Consider the following 13,541-nt stretch of genomic DNA (forward strand, 5'->3'; position numbering starts at 1 on the left):
GATGTCCTTGTTAAATCTGAACTAATGAGCCAGTTGAAGTGCGGCCTCGAGTGTGTGGCAGTGATTTGTTTGGTTGTGAGGGGAAACTGAGTGGATTCTCCCCCACAGTAGAGCAGTATTGATTGGCATGTAATAAGTTATTCAAAGCCATGTCAAGTGTAGCATTCCTCTCCATCAATCCAAGTGCATTATTTATTGTTTAGCGTCCTCACTATCATCTATCACTGCACAATATGCCAGTGTGTGATTGGTCTATGTGGAATCACATTAGGTACATCCCAGAAGTGGTAAGCTAATATAGCTGCTGTGCTTTGTGACGTTCATGTTGTTGTTGACTTCATTGTGAAAACAGGAGAACGTGTTGGTAATGCAGAGCTTAACGGTGATGATAAATACAATAAATGTTCATGTCATTGCATTATCATGTGCTGTCTCTGCCCCTTCATAACATATTGTGCAAAGGTGGAAAAGTGATGTGGGTGGGAGCGGATCCACCCTACAATATTAATAAAACATACAACCATCATCAAACTAAAATATCACTGCGCTGTAAACAATAGTTTAAACTTCAGTTACATGTGTAACAAAAGGAGACAAAGTATTCAACACTCACAATCATAGTGTCAAATAGTTTATTAGCTGTGGCAACAAATGTGTGGATGTTTTTTTTTTTCCTTTAAAATGATGGTGATGATGTCAACATACAAAGTTTTGATTAGATAAAAAGATAATGAGTCAAAGAGGAATTGTTTACCTGATGGTATGTCAGATGGAAGGAGGCAAAATGTCTATAGCCTAGGAAGCCCTACACACACACACACACACACACACACACACACACACACACACACACACACACACAAACACACAAACACAGGCAGCCATTAGTCCTGCAAGAGGTCAAGGGGAATCTAATTAAAAGAGTCTGGGGCATGTTAATGTGTCTCCATTAACAGGTTCAGACAATGGCTATGGAAATGAATTGTATGTGTGTATCCCTTTGTATCTTGCACTTTCTTGTTCTCTTCTCTTTGTCTTCTTGTGTTCTTTACTCTCAGTTTGCTTCAGGTTATTACAGTTTTTTTGCCTTGAAATTTGAAAAGAAAATCAATGTGAGATGTTGCTGTGGTTCATTCATGATAATTGTCTTTCTCTCATACAGACCAGCTTCGTAACAGCTACCAGGTGGGTAATGACCATTCACTGAGAGTCATCTATGCCAATGGGATGGACACACACTACCAGACAGAGCCCCACATACTGGCAGGTATGCAGATCTGAGCACATTTCCCTGAATATGTAACGTTGATTAATCAGATGTTTTATGTCAAAGTGCTTCTGTTTTGAAGAATGTGTGGTGTTGAATGACTGTGCAGTCTGTGTGAAAAGTATTGGGTGTAGGCTCTACATGCTGAAGGCTTTTTACTCTTTAGTAAGAGTCAATGCGCTGCTCGCAGCTCTACAGTGAAAAAAGGTTTTATCCATTTGAAATATTGAAATATTTTGGGTTCATTATAAACCTGTGTTGGGACTAATCAGACTGTGACAGAGGACCTCAGTAGAGTGGGCGGTCCTTCACAGGATGCAACTGTGTTCACACTGCTAAAAGAATGTGTCTGCACCTGAAATTAGAACTGTCCACTGGTGATCGGAGCAGCTGTGGACAGATGTTAAAGCCATGTCTGAACACGCAAATGGCCACAGGCAGTGTGCAAGGCATCCAGGATATTGCAATGAAGTTAGAAACAGTCTGAAAACCACAAATGTTAAATTGAGGGATTATACAAACTGACTCAAAAGCATTGAACTGTCGAATAAACTAAGCAGTGTTGCGTAAGTTCGCACTTCACAGGAGCTCGCTCGAAGTTTAGTTCACACAGATTAAAATGAACTAGTTCACGTTCATAGTTCACAAGTTAGAATTTTTTTAATGAGCTGCTCAGAGCTATTGTTTTTCAGTAAATCCTCCTCCTACTCACCCATCACCCCCCAATCATTATCACTTTCCAAACAACATGAATTTCTGTTTACTGCTACAGAATCACAGACAGAGATTACTTCTAAAAGCCAAGAATGTCGGTATCTGTTTTACCACTTAAACAATGTGTCACTAAGCAGGACAACTGAAAACTATATTTTGTAATATGCAGCAAGTGAGAAAAGGAGGGTTAAAACAAAACAAAAGAGTACAAACTACACGGCTATTCACGCCAGACTATGACTATGACTATCTGCTGATAGGTGTGTGTGTGTGTGTGTGTGTGTGTGTGTGTGTGTGTGTGTGTGTGCGTGTGCGCGCGCGTCTTGGAAGCAGTTATAAGCAGTTTTATATGCTAAACTGTGGCAGGCAAATTAAATGTAATATTAATTTAATGCTACAAATAATAAGTTCCTGCATTAATGGAAAAACAAGTCAGATATTGCATGAGCAACCGGCGATTGTTCTAATGATCGTCGATCAACAATATCATCATCCATCGGCACAACCCTAGTTCATGCCCAGCACTGAACCTATGTTGTCAGCAGGATCCACTCTCACGTCATCACCCACAGCAGACATCATGGTTATGAAGAACAAATAGTATTTTGCGGCCTTTTGTTTTGATTTTTGCTTTTTGTATTCATGTCTTCTTCATATCCATTTCTAGGTGCTGCTAACCCAACTATAGCCCGACGCAACATGACACTGCCGGGAGAGAATGGCCAAAACCTGGTTGAGTGGAGGTTCAGGAAAGAGCAGACCCGAGGAAAGGTCATCGTCTTTGGGAGAAAACTCAGGGTGAGGGCTCTCCAGGTGAAACTGTCCAGAAGCAGAGAACAATAGAAAGCCTCATGACTAACTAGTGATCTAAAATCATTGCTGTTATGTTTTAAGGGTTAGCTTGACAAACATGTTCTTTAATTGAACATGGGATTTGGCTCAGTGCATGTGGTGCAGTGGATAGGGACCCGTTTAATCAACTATATATTTATTTTAGAATTGATGGTTATACTAAACTCTTTTTTCCTTTTCTTTCTTTTTTTCAGATTAGCATATATGATACTCATTTAAAATGACATTTGTGCGATTCTCAATGAGAAGCTTTTTGTCCTTTTTTCGGTTGTTGGCAGTTGGTTACACAAATAAATGGGCCTCAGCTGTTCCTCTGTGTACCTCCAGTTTAATATGGCACATTAATTTGGTGTCAGGTTTAACTGCTCCAACCAATCATGTTGTCCCTCTCTGTGTGGGGGGGTTGTGCGTTACAGGGGGGTTTCTGTTTCTGTCATGTTGTGTCTGTTGTTCTTACGAGCTATTAGAGAAGAAGAGAGGGGGAAGGGGCATTCGTCAACTTGAATATTGCATGAAGTGCTTTCTAACTAGCGCAGCCTAATAGGAGGAAAACTGCAGTCATGTGGCCACTGGGGAGTTGGATCCACACAGTGGTGCCATTGTCAGCATGGCCCAATAAACCGTAATGAATGTAGCAGTATGTGTGGACCACTAGTGGTAATGAGGAGGGCTGTATTGTGAACTAGCAATGATGAGTTGTAGATAGATGTGATTTGGAAATGGGTGAGCACAAATGCAACATGTATACTGTGTATGTCAGCTACACATATGTGATTCATGTGTATGAGAATTTGTCTTCACTAACACAAGTGTGTGAGTGAAATGCTAATTGGGAGTTCAAGCACCTATTGTGTTGGAACCCTATTGTTTTCTGTATAATAATAATAATAATAACAGTAATTATAAAATAAGCATAATGATAATAACTGTTATTATTATTATTATTGTCATTATTCCTTTTTTTGTGTGGCCTGTTGTTGTCACATTGAGGGAAAGATTAACCCAAATGCAGACAATAGGAAAAAGGAGGTTGATGGGAAAGATGTTTTAATAACAAAAGAAACTTACAAATCAGTCTGAAAATCAGGCAGGAACAGAAACCAGAAAATCCAAACACTGAGAACTTTGCAGGTAAAACTGAAGCAAAACAGAAAATCCAAAAACACTAGAAGCATGGAAGCAAGGGACACCGGGACACATCACAAGTCTGAAGTACAACAGACAAACTGACAAGGACAACAGGGAGCACAGAGACTAAATACACACAAGGGAGGAAAGAGTGATCGAACATGTGAAACACATAAGGGCGGGGCAGACAATCACTGAGGAGGGAAACAGCACAAAGACAGGAGGCAAAATGTCCACGAGACACACAAGGGAAGTCATTTCAAAATATAAACAAGATATCAACCAAAAGTCCAAAAATAAAGAGTCCAAAAGCCAACTGAAATTGTCCTGTCAGGGAAAACCATGGCAATTGTTTTTTTTTGCATTATTAGTAGTATCATTACGTAGCTAAAAGCAGTCATACATTCAAATATTTTCTCTTCACATATTCCCTATATTGAACTGCATCTCCTGGTAGAGGCCATTTCCACCTATAATTCTTATTCTGCAAATTGGCGAAATACACAAAAACAGTGTTTCGTACTAGTGTGTAGATATGTATGGCACCACTCCAGCAGCAGCCAGGGCCGGAGGCATTGTGTTTTCAGGTTGTCTGTCCGTCCCTCTGTCCGTCCGTCTCATTCTCGTGAACACGATATATCAGTAACGTATATAGAGAATTTCTTCAAATTTGGCACAGACATTCACAATGACTCAAGGATGAACTGATTCCATTTTGATGCTTTAAAGGTCATAGGTCATGATGAGCTCACAAAACACGATTTTGGCCTTGTGAACGCACTTTCTACACGTGAATGGCTAGAGGGCACTCTGGCATTTTAGTGTAATAATTGCTGCTTAGGGCTTCAGGCAGGTCAGACTTCCAGAGGACACATTACAAGATGCAACAAGGACTACAAAAATGTGTTTTTTCATACAGCCCGCAATATTGTTATATCTTAAATATATCCAAAGTAGGAGTTAAATCCCATCAACAAATTATAATTTATATATGAAGTACTCACTGTACACAGTGTTAGGGCTCATTGTCCTTACAGCAGTGAGCTTTAGACTAAGCTGACTGTCTCCTTTGTGTCAAAACAAGGTGCAACAGTTTGTACCAAGTTGTGTGGACTTAAAAGCAACACTGCCGTGGAAAAGGTGTTTAGTTGGTCGAAAAAAAAGGCAGAGGTCATTAGCAAGCAGGCAAACACCAGAGGCAAGTAATGCCTTGATGTTTAGGAGTCATGAGAAGAAAACCAGGTGACATGAACAACAGCTGCAACCCTCAGGCAGTGAAGCACATTAGTGGATTTGGCAGATGATGGGGAAAGGGGAGCACCTGTTCAGCCCTGTTGTTTAATACTCTTGGCGTCCAATTGCCTTGGGTTAGTGAAGCTCTAGGTCTGAACTGCGTCTGGGTGCCTGGGCCCTGTTATACTTCCCTGCAAGTCTAGTACTCTATTAATAAGAGCACAACTAGTATACTAGTACTGATACTATACTGCTCAAATTAAGGGAACACTTAAAAGACACATTAGATCTTGATGAACGAATTATTCAAGTTGATAATCTTTATGATGTACATTGTAAAATTTGTTAAGAACAAAATGACTTAACAACGGTCAATGGAAACCAAAATCATAAACCCATTGTTGAAATCACAGGCTGATCCAAACCTCCATGAATTTCATCACAGCAACTCATAATGTGACTCAGTAGTGTGTATGGCCCCAGCGTGCCTGCATGCACTCCTGACAACATCTGGAAATGCTGCTGATGAGTCGGTGGATGGTGTCCTGGAGGATCTCCTCTCAGACCTGGATCGGGGTAGAGGTTGAATGATTCTATGCAGAGGATCAGAGAGTCCTCTGTGGCGTTACATTATCATAAAAGTCACAGTTTACGTAGACCCTCATGACCGAGACAGGCCAAGCCAATCTGCAAAATGATTTGTTTCCTCTGATTATGGGGCGGCTCACATTCTGCATGTCTTTGTGTCTTTTTTATCCAGCTGGCTGCTGGCTCCAGCTGGCCACCATCCCAATATCCTCCTTCTCTGCCCCATTTACTCAATTCACTGCATTCAACTGATGGTAATTTACAAATGAATGAGTGGCTAAATAAAAAAGATGAGAAAAATGACTTTTGAAGATTTTCCAGCAAGACTCTCTCTTTAATGAAACACGTCTGTAAAATGATTGATTGGCTAATTCCTGGTATTTCTCCTTGCTTCAAGGATCCATAAGGTGAGTTTAGCACTGGACCTGGCTCCAATTTACACAGGCTATCAGTCTTCATAAATTGGAGTTTGAGCAAACAGCATATCATTTAGAAAGCGATAAAGAGTGGCGAGCTGGCGCTGTGATACTACGGTGTTTTATGAGTCTTGGATCAGACATGTGTTAATTCACTGGCTTAGACGTAGATGTTGAACAGCCAACAAGAACTTAACATCTGGTATTTATTTTGGTTGTTGTTCGTTTCGCCAGGTCACTAATCCTTCATCATGAAATATTCCTCTTGTTTTTGTGGACCAATATTACGAATGAACAGGAAAAACAGACTAAGATTTGAGATGATAAGGAAATCCTCTGTCAGTCTGTCAGTCTGTCGTCATTTCAAAAGTATTTGCATAATTTGTTAATTCAAACGTGACCATTTATCTCCACAAGTTCAAAACCAAGCATCTGGCTGTACAGTGAGAAGTGGATCGGTGGGTCCCTCTGTGCAGGTAGCCAGGACATTTGCTGAATGATTTCTTTAGTTTTTGGTAACCTCTTAACCTTTGCTCCTGTACTGAACTGAGCTGATCTGAACTGAGCTGACCTGAACTGAGCTGACCTGAACTGAGCTGACCTGAACTGAGCTGACCTGAACTGAGCTGATCTGAACTGAGCTGATCTGAACTGAGCTGACCTGAACTGAGCTGACCTGAACTGAGCTGAACTGAACTGAGCTGATCTGACCTGAACTGAGCTGACCTGAACTGAGCTGACCTGAACTGATCTGAACTGAGCTGACCTGAACTGAGCTGACCTGAACTGAGCTGAACTGAACTGAGCTGATCTGAACTGAGCTGACCTGAACTGAGCTGAACTGAACTGAGCTGATCTGAACTGAGCTGAACTGAACTGAGCTGACCTGAACGGAGCTGACATGAACTGAGCTGAACTGAACTGAGCTGAACTGATCTAACCTGACCTGACCTGAGCTGACCTGAACTGAGCTGAGCTGAGCTGACCTGATCTTATCTGAACTGAACTGAGCTGAACTGAGCTGATCTGAACTGAACTGAGCTGAACTGAGCTGATCTGAACTGAACTGAACTGAACTGACTGATCTGAACTGAGCTGAACTGAGCTGATCTGAACTGAGCGTTTTCATGCTCCGTAGAGGACCAGCTCTTTCCATTTTGGACTCTCAATGAGCTTTTCCTCTAGTGCCACACTCAGGGCACAGGACATGGCAGAGTATAACCATATAAACCTTTTAGTCTGATCTCATAACCTTTTTCCTAATGCCAACTTCATGACAAACTGTAGTTTGATCTATCTAATGCTTTCGTATTAACATCGCAGCACGTAGTGGCCTTTCACAGACTTGACTTGGAGTTTTGAGTCATGTTCAGAAATCCCCAGAATAACAGGGATTAAACACCTGCAGCTACTGAGCATTTAACATTGCTGCTGAGCAAAGATTAATATGATCAAAAGGGTGTCTTTATTCATCAGTTATTTGTGTGTCTCCAGGTGAATGGTAGGAATTTGCTGTCTGTGGATTATGATCGTACGCTGCGAACAGAGAAAATTTACGATGACCACAGGAAGTTCCTGCTGAAGATCATCTATGACACCCAAGGTCATCCTACACTTTGGGTTCCCAGCAGCAAGCTACTGTCAGTTAACTTGACATACTCCAGGTAAGCTCTTCTGTACCAGTGTATTTATTATTTTACATATGATTGAATTAACACTTGTACGACATATCAAAGTGGACTATATGGCAGAACATTGTTTTACACTGTAAAGATGTACCTGATAAAGTTGCCACTGGGGTCACATGTACGGCCAAATAAAGTGAGCATCCTTTTGGCATGTTGTTTCATCTGGGGAAATTCAAACCCCTGTGGCACTGTGACAGTGGGAGCTGCTGACAGGGAGAGAATTATCACATTGCATTTCAATGAGGTCATCCTGTATTCCCTCCACATCAACAGAGAAAGATTCACATCCAAGTGCTGATTAAATTCTGAGATTCAGCACAGTTACATATTTCCTTATTTTCACAGAAAATGTTGACATTTGGGAAACTGGAGATACGCTCTCTTTATTAGGAACACCTGTAACATCTAATACAGTCCAGTGCAACATGAATTCAACTTTTACTAAGTTTATCCATTTTCAGTTTTTGTTGACAGTGTGAGAAATTAACGTGTGACTTCAAAACAGCATCTGTGACAAACTACAGGGCTAATACACTGACACCCAGTGGTTGTGACGGCACTGTAATTGTGTGTGTGTGTGCGTGTGTGTCCAGTACCGGGCAGGTGACAGGCCTCCAGAGGGGTCCAACTACAGAGAGGTGGGAGTATGACACCCAGGGAAGGATAATTTCCAGAGTTTTTGCTGATGGAAAGACGTGGAGCTACACTTACCTGGATAAGGTAGACTACACTTTTATTTAACAGCAGGTGTTCAACTCTCTCTCTCTCTCTGACTGAAGGAGTTACTGTGATAGACATACTCTTCAAGTCTGCAGAGAAAAGAAATAAGATGAATGACAGGCATATGTATGTTCCAAACCAAGCGCACACACACAAACACACCTACACACACACACACACACACGCCTTATATTCTGTCTATGGGTAAAATGTGGTTTCACAAAGTTAGTGATGAAAACAAGCAGTCACAAAAACCACACTTAGAGTCCCTGGAGAGGAGAGGAGAGGAGAGGAGGGGAGGAGAGGAGAGGAGAGGAGGGGAGGGGAGGAGAGGAGAGGAGCAGAAAGAGCTTGTGATAGTTAAAAAGGAATAAAACACAGTTCCTTACTCTCTTAAGGAGGAACAAAGTGGGAATAGAGACGGAACAGTTAAAAGAAATAGCATGAAAAGGAATACCTTACATTTTCAGTGGTAAGATATATGTTTCTTTTCCCTCCCAAAGCCACTGAGATGGTCATGGAAACATCTGACTTCAGGTCATAGTTTATGTAGCTTGGATGCTAATTTGGCAGAGACTCTTTTCACCACACTTTAGTGCGGATGCGACACACAGGTGGTGGACACAGATTAAAAGTTGAATCGATAAGCTCTCAGTGTGCTTTCAAATCGGCAGCTTGACAGTGACATTGAATGGTATTGAAAATGCAGAACAGCAAAGAAGCATCTGTTAACTTAGACCTGGCAATTCTGGAGGGGGAGAGAGAGACATGGTTCACTGTTGAAAATGGATCACTTTAAAATGGATGACTGACTTGGTGGAGGACTGATGAGCAAAAACTTTCTTTCTAAAAAAGCAATGCATACAAAGACAGCTGCCATAGTCTCTGAAAGAAAAGAGGAGTTGTGAAGTACAGAGAGGTGACTGAAGGAAACGAGAGAGAGAGATACTTAAAAATGAGTGACTTGTAAAAACAACCCACAGTGAACCTACATTGTCTCTTAAAGTTCCTCCAGACAGGTTATAAACTCCTTAAAACTGCAAAAATCCTCTGCTATGATTCATATGTTCATTAACATGATTTTCACACATAAAAAGTAAAAAAAAAATCTGAGAAAAATCTGGATCAGGCCTTGTGCCCCGCCCACCACCTGCTGTCTCCAGGTGGACAGGTGAAAGAGCAGAGAGTATCAAGATGGTTAAAGGAGGAAACATCAGAGAGACTCAGCCACATGTTTGAACCTCAGTCTGTTGAGACAAGAACCAGAGACTAGCAGACGGATCAGAAGGGTTAGCGTAGTTAGCATCTTTTATTTGTTTATGTTGTTTGTTAGCTTGTAACTGCCAGTGGCTGACACAGGCAGTTACAAGGTTGTGCTAATGCTAACTCTCTCTGTCTGTACTGACAAGGTTTCAGGTTTATTTAGCCCCGCCCCCCATCCCCACAACTTGACAGGATTGGTTCCTTAGGTTTGTGACGTATGAAACCCTGGCTGTCTGAATCTGTGTTTATGAGACTGTCATTGGTTCACTGCAGTTCAAGGTGGAAACACTCAGTCATGGTGCTGATGATTATTTCACTCATCAAATGTCTTGTATAAGATAAAAACATCATATAGATATTAACAAGCTTAAACACTGGATTTTCATCAGAGGGTCTTTCAGGACAGAGCCCAACACTAAACAGCAGCTGGAGCTCTAGAAAGTGATGGAAAAAGAGTGACAGAGAGGGATATTTAAGAGAGTGCAACAACAGAGGTACGACTGTGGGAACAAGACCCTGGGGATGGTGGTAGCTTACTTGAATCATGTTAGACAGAGAAGGAGCGAGACTGACACAGAGAGAAATAACAGTGATTGTGGGTGAGGAGAGAGAAAAAATGATGGGAACAGGAGTAATGAGATGAGGAGAGAGGAAGAAATAATGAGAGTTTTCTAATTAAAAAAACATAATACTTATCGGGAATAAAAAGGGATTGTGAGATTAGAAGACCCAAAGGGGCTTCTCTATAGATCTCACCCAAAAAAAACTAAAACATCTAAAATTTTGAACAAAGTTCACCAATTTAAAAAAAACAAACATAATAGTACAACATACATAAGAAAAAAAAGACTATTAAAGTCATGTCATATGTATGCAAGAATGCCAGTATAAATGAGGCCCCAAGATACAAAATTCAAGAAGTCTGGCTCCTTAAATGAGCTCCAAGCCTGAATTTAAAATGTGTGAGAGAGCAGCAATATGCTAGCAGTTATTCCATAGCTCGGCTGCCATGACATTGAATTCTTCTAAATCTCGGAAGGTGTAAATGATGTACATGTCTAGTTTTATGTGTGGATCACTGAAGATACCGTATCAGGTTGATACACATGTTTCTAGATAAAAAATACATGTGGAATATACATTTATTTTGGAAGTAGGAATAATAAGTATGTTTCTTAGCTCTTCTTATTGAATAGTCAATTTTGTTTCTGTATCTCTTAAACACGGACAGACTGAAGGGGGTGGATACATAAATATAGTATTTTCCCTCTGACGGCTGAGCTCTTTAGTAAACCTGGGTCTATGATATCTATACATTAATAGTTTAGGAACATTAGCTAAAGGAAAACATCCATTAAATGCAAAGGTCATTGGGGCCATGAATGACTGATATGCAACATGAGGACACTGAACCTTTTCAAAGACATTTCACCAATCAGACACTGGAAACAGCTTTCCTCTCTTCCTTTAATAATCTGCACTTAAGTCCTCATATATTTTATTATGTTTTAATATCTTGTAATTTACACTCATAGTAAAATGAGAAATTAGAATATGATCAGATAAGTCAGAGTAAATACCACTTAAACATCCCCATCAAGAGACTAGTTCAAAATGTTATCAGTGAGGGTTGCCAGTGAAGAGGTCACTCCAGTTGGTTTTGAGATTAAGGGCTAAACACAGTGGGAGCATAAACGGCTTTAAATCTGCTGTGAGTGGATTAGTCTCACTTTTCAACAGATCAATGTTAAAGTCCCCAAGTACAAAGAATTTCAATTAAAAGTGAGTCAGTATCATTACCTCAATGTACTGGAGCTTGTGTAAATAAATCAGTGCACCAGCACCAATTCATGTCCTCCAACAATAATGAAATGCACATTACTTGGGAATTTTCCCAAAAGATCAAAAGCATCACTTCAGGAAAACCTAAAACTGAAAATTCATGATGAAGTGAGGATGAAAATTCTCTGTTGATCATAGTTCTTAACAAGGCTGTGAATGTTTAAATGCAAGGTTGAAATCTTAGCACCTTAAGAATCTGCTTCTACATCATCATCATCAATGACTCGTGTTTCTTGACTGCTGACATTTGTGTCTTTCAGAACATCTCAGACATTACTTCAGTATACAGTTCTCCCAAAGCAGATTACTATGAGTTAACCTGATATATTTTCTATATTTATATTTATTCTATATTATTTTTATTATTATATTATTTTATATATATAATTATATTAAGTATCTATTATGCTTTTCAAGAATTGTAAATGTTTTTTGCTGTGGCAGTGTTTTTCTAAATAGTCCAAATGATGAGTTATGTTTTATGGAGGCAAAGAAGGAACAAACCAAGTAAACTATAAGGAAGCATTCCCAGAAGAAAGTATTCTTCTTTTTTTTTTTGCTTATTTTTGTCTGGGTTAGAGTTTTGAAAAGAAAATGGAAACGAGATCCTGGTCAATACTGAACAAAACAGGAGAAACTGACAAAGGGAGACAGAAATGAAGTGAAGACAAGTGAAAGAGAAAGATGGAAGAAGGGAAAAAGGGAAGGCACAAAACAAGAAACACAACAAGGGAGTTGAAGACGAGGCAAATAGAAAAGAGACTATCCCCTCAGTGAATAAATGAGGCATATTTTATTACTCCATGTGTCATTCTCACCTTCGCTTACACTTGTTTTTCATTCACTTCCTTTTTCCATCTGTCACTTTCTCTCCTCCCTGAAAAAGTTTACTGGGAGCCTCTTTGTCAAAAAGCAGGATTGGTCTGTGAGTCCACTCTACAAGAATTAAACAATCAATCTGCTTCTAGGCAACACAAATCCAATATAGTGGTATACAAAAGAGAAACAAAAACACTAATGCACAAGAATACATCAAATCACATCAGTTTCATTCAGAGAAGGAAAAAGCCCTTCTCTGACCTGTTTAGTTGGAGGTCCGGAGCGAGGCGAGGAGAACATGATGTCTGTGTTGAAAGTCATGGATTTGTCTTGTGTTCTGGACAGCTGGAGGAAACTGGAGTCACATTATTATACAAAGATGTTTAATTTTCCTCATCCTGTAGCAGATCTACAGTATATGTGCCCATGTTCTAATGTTAGTGCAGTGTGGAAGACCCCCAATGGGACAAATGGAGTAGCAGAGCATCCAAGTGGAGGGAAAATGTGATAGATTTTTTGGGTCATGTTTCAGTGTGAAAGCAGCTTCCTTGACCTTTGCTGCCATGTCCGCTTTATGTTGGAATGCTGGTGACATCGTAAAAGCAGTGTGCTTTTGTGTGTGATCAGGTCCACTTGCGATCACACACAATTATCAGGCTCAATTATCAGGATCAGACCCTGGTAGAGTCACACATGGGTGCTGTTCAGACACATACAGCAACCTCCAGGGCTCTAATGACCACTGGAGTCTGGCTCCAACAGTGAGTCCGTCCCCATAGACTCCCATGTTAAAATGTCCAACTTTACAGCAGAAATCAACATGTTTACAGCCTGGTACAAAAACAGCTTTGGTCTCTATAGTTAATTTCCTCCTTCATGACACATGTATATAACTCACCTGGTTACATTTTGCTATCTTGCTACAAGGATTTGACCATTTATAGAAAATGATGAGTGATGAGACATTTGGTGGGAGGGTCAGCTTTCTGAGAGGACTCTGGAATCCGAGGA

General features: G+C 40.3%; 1 protein-coding gene across 6 annotated transcripts in view; it reads left to right on the plus strand.

The window, feature by feature from the left end:
* LOC130167105 (teneurin-3) overlaps positions 1 to 13,541 on the plus strand; it is a 327,180-nt gene that overhangs the window by 298,980 nt on the left and 14,659 nt on the right. For all 6 annotated transcript variants that reach the window (XM_056373088.1, XM_056373089.1, XM_056373090.1 and 3 more), the window contains 4 exons: positions 1,163 to 1,267; positions 2,649 to 2,779; positions 7,693 to 7,862; positions 8,480 to 8,606. In XM_056373088.1, coding sequence (XP_056229063.1) covers positions 1,163 to 1,267; positions 2,649 to 2,779; positions 7,693 to 7,862; positions 8,480 to 8,606 — 533 coding nt within the window. The remainder of the gene's footprint in view (positions 1 to 1,162; positions 1,268 to 2,648; positions 2,780 to 7,692; positions 7,863 to 8,479; positions 8,607 to 13,541) is intronic.

Source organism: Seriola aureovittata, chromosome 3 (genome assembly GCF_021018895.1).
Source record: "Seriola aureovittata isolate HTS-2021-v1 ecotype China chromosome 3, ASM2101889v1, whole genome shotgun sequence".
In the NCBI taxonomy this organism is placed as follows: Eukaryota; Metazoa; Chordata; class Actinopteri; order Carangiformes; family Carangidae; genus Seriola; species Seriola aureovittata.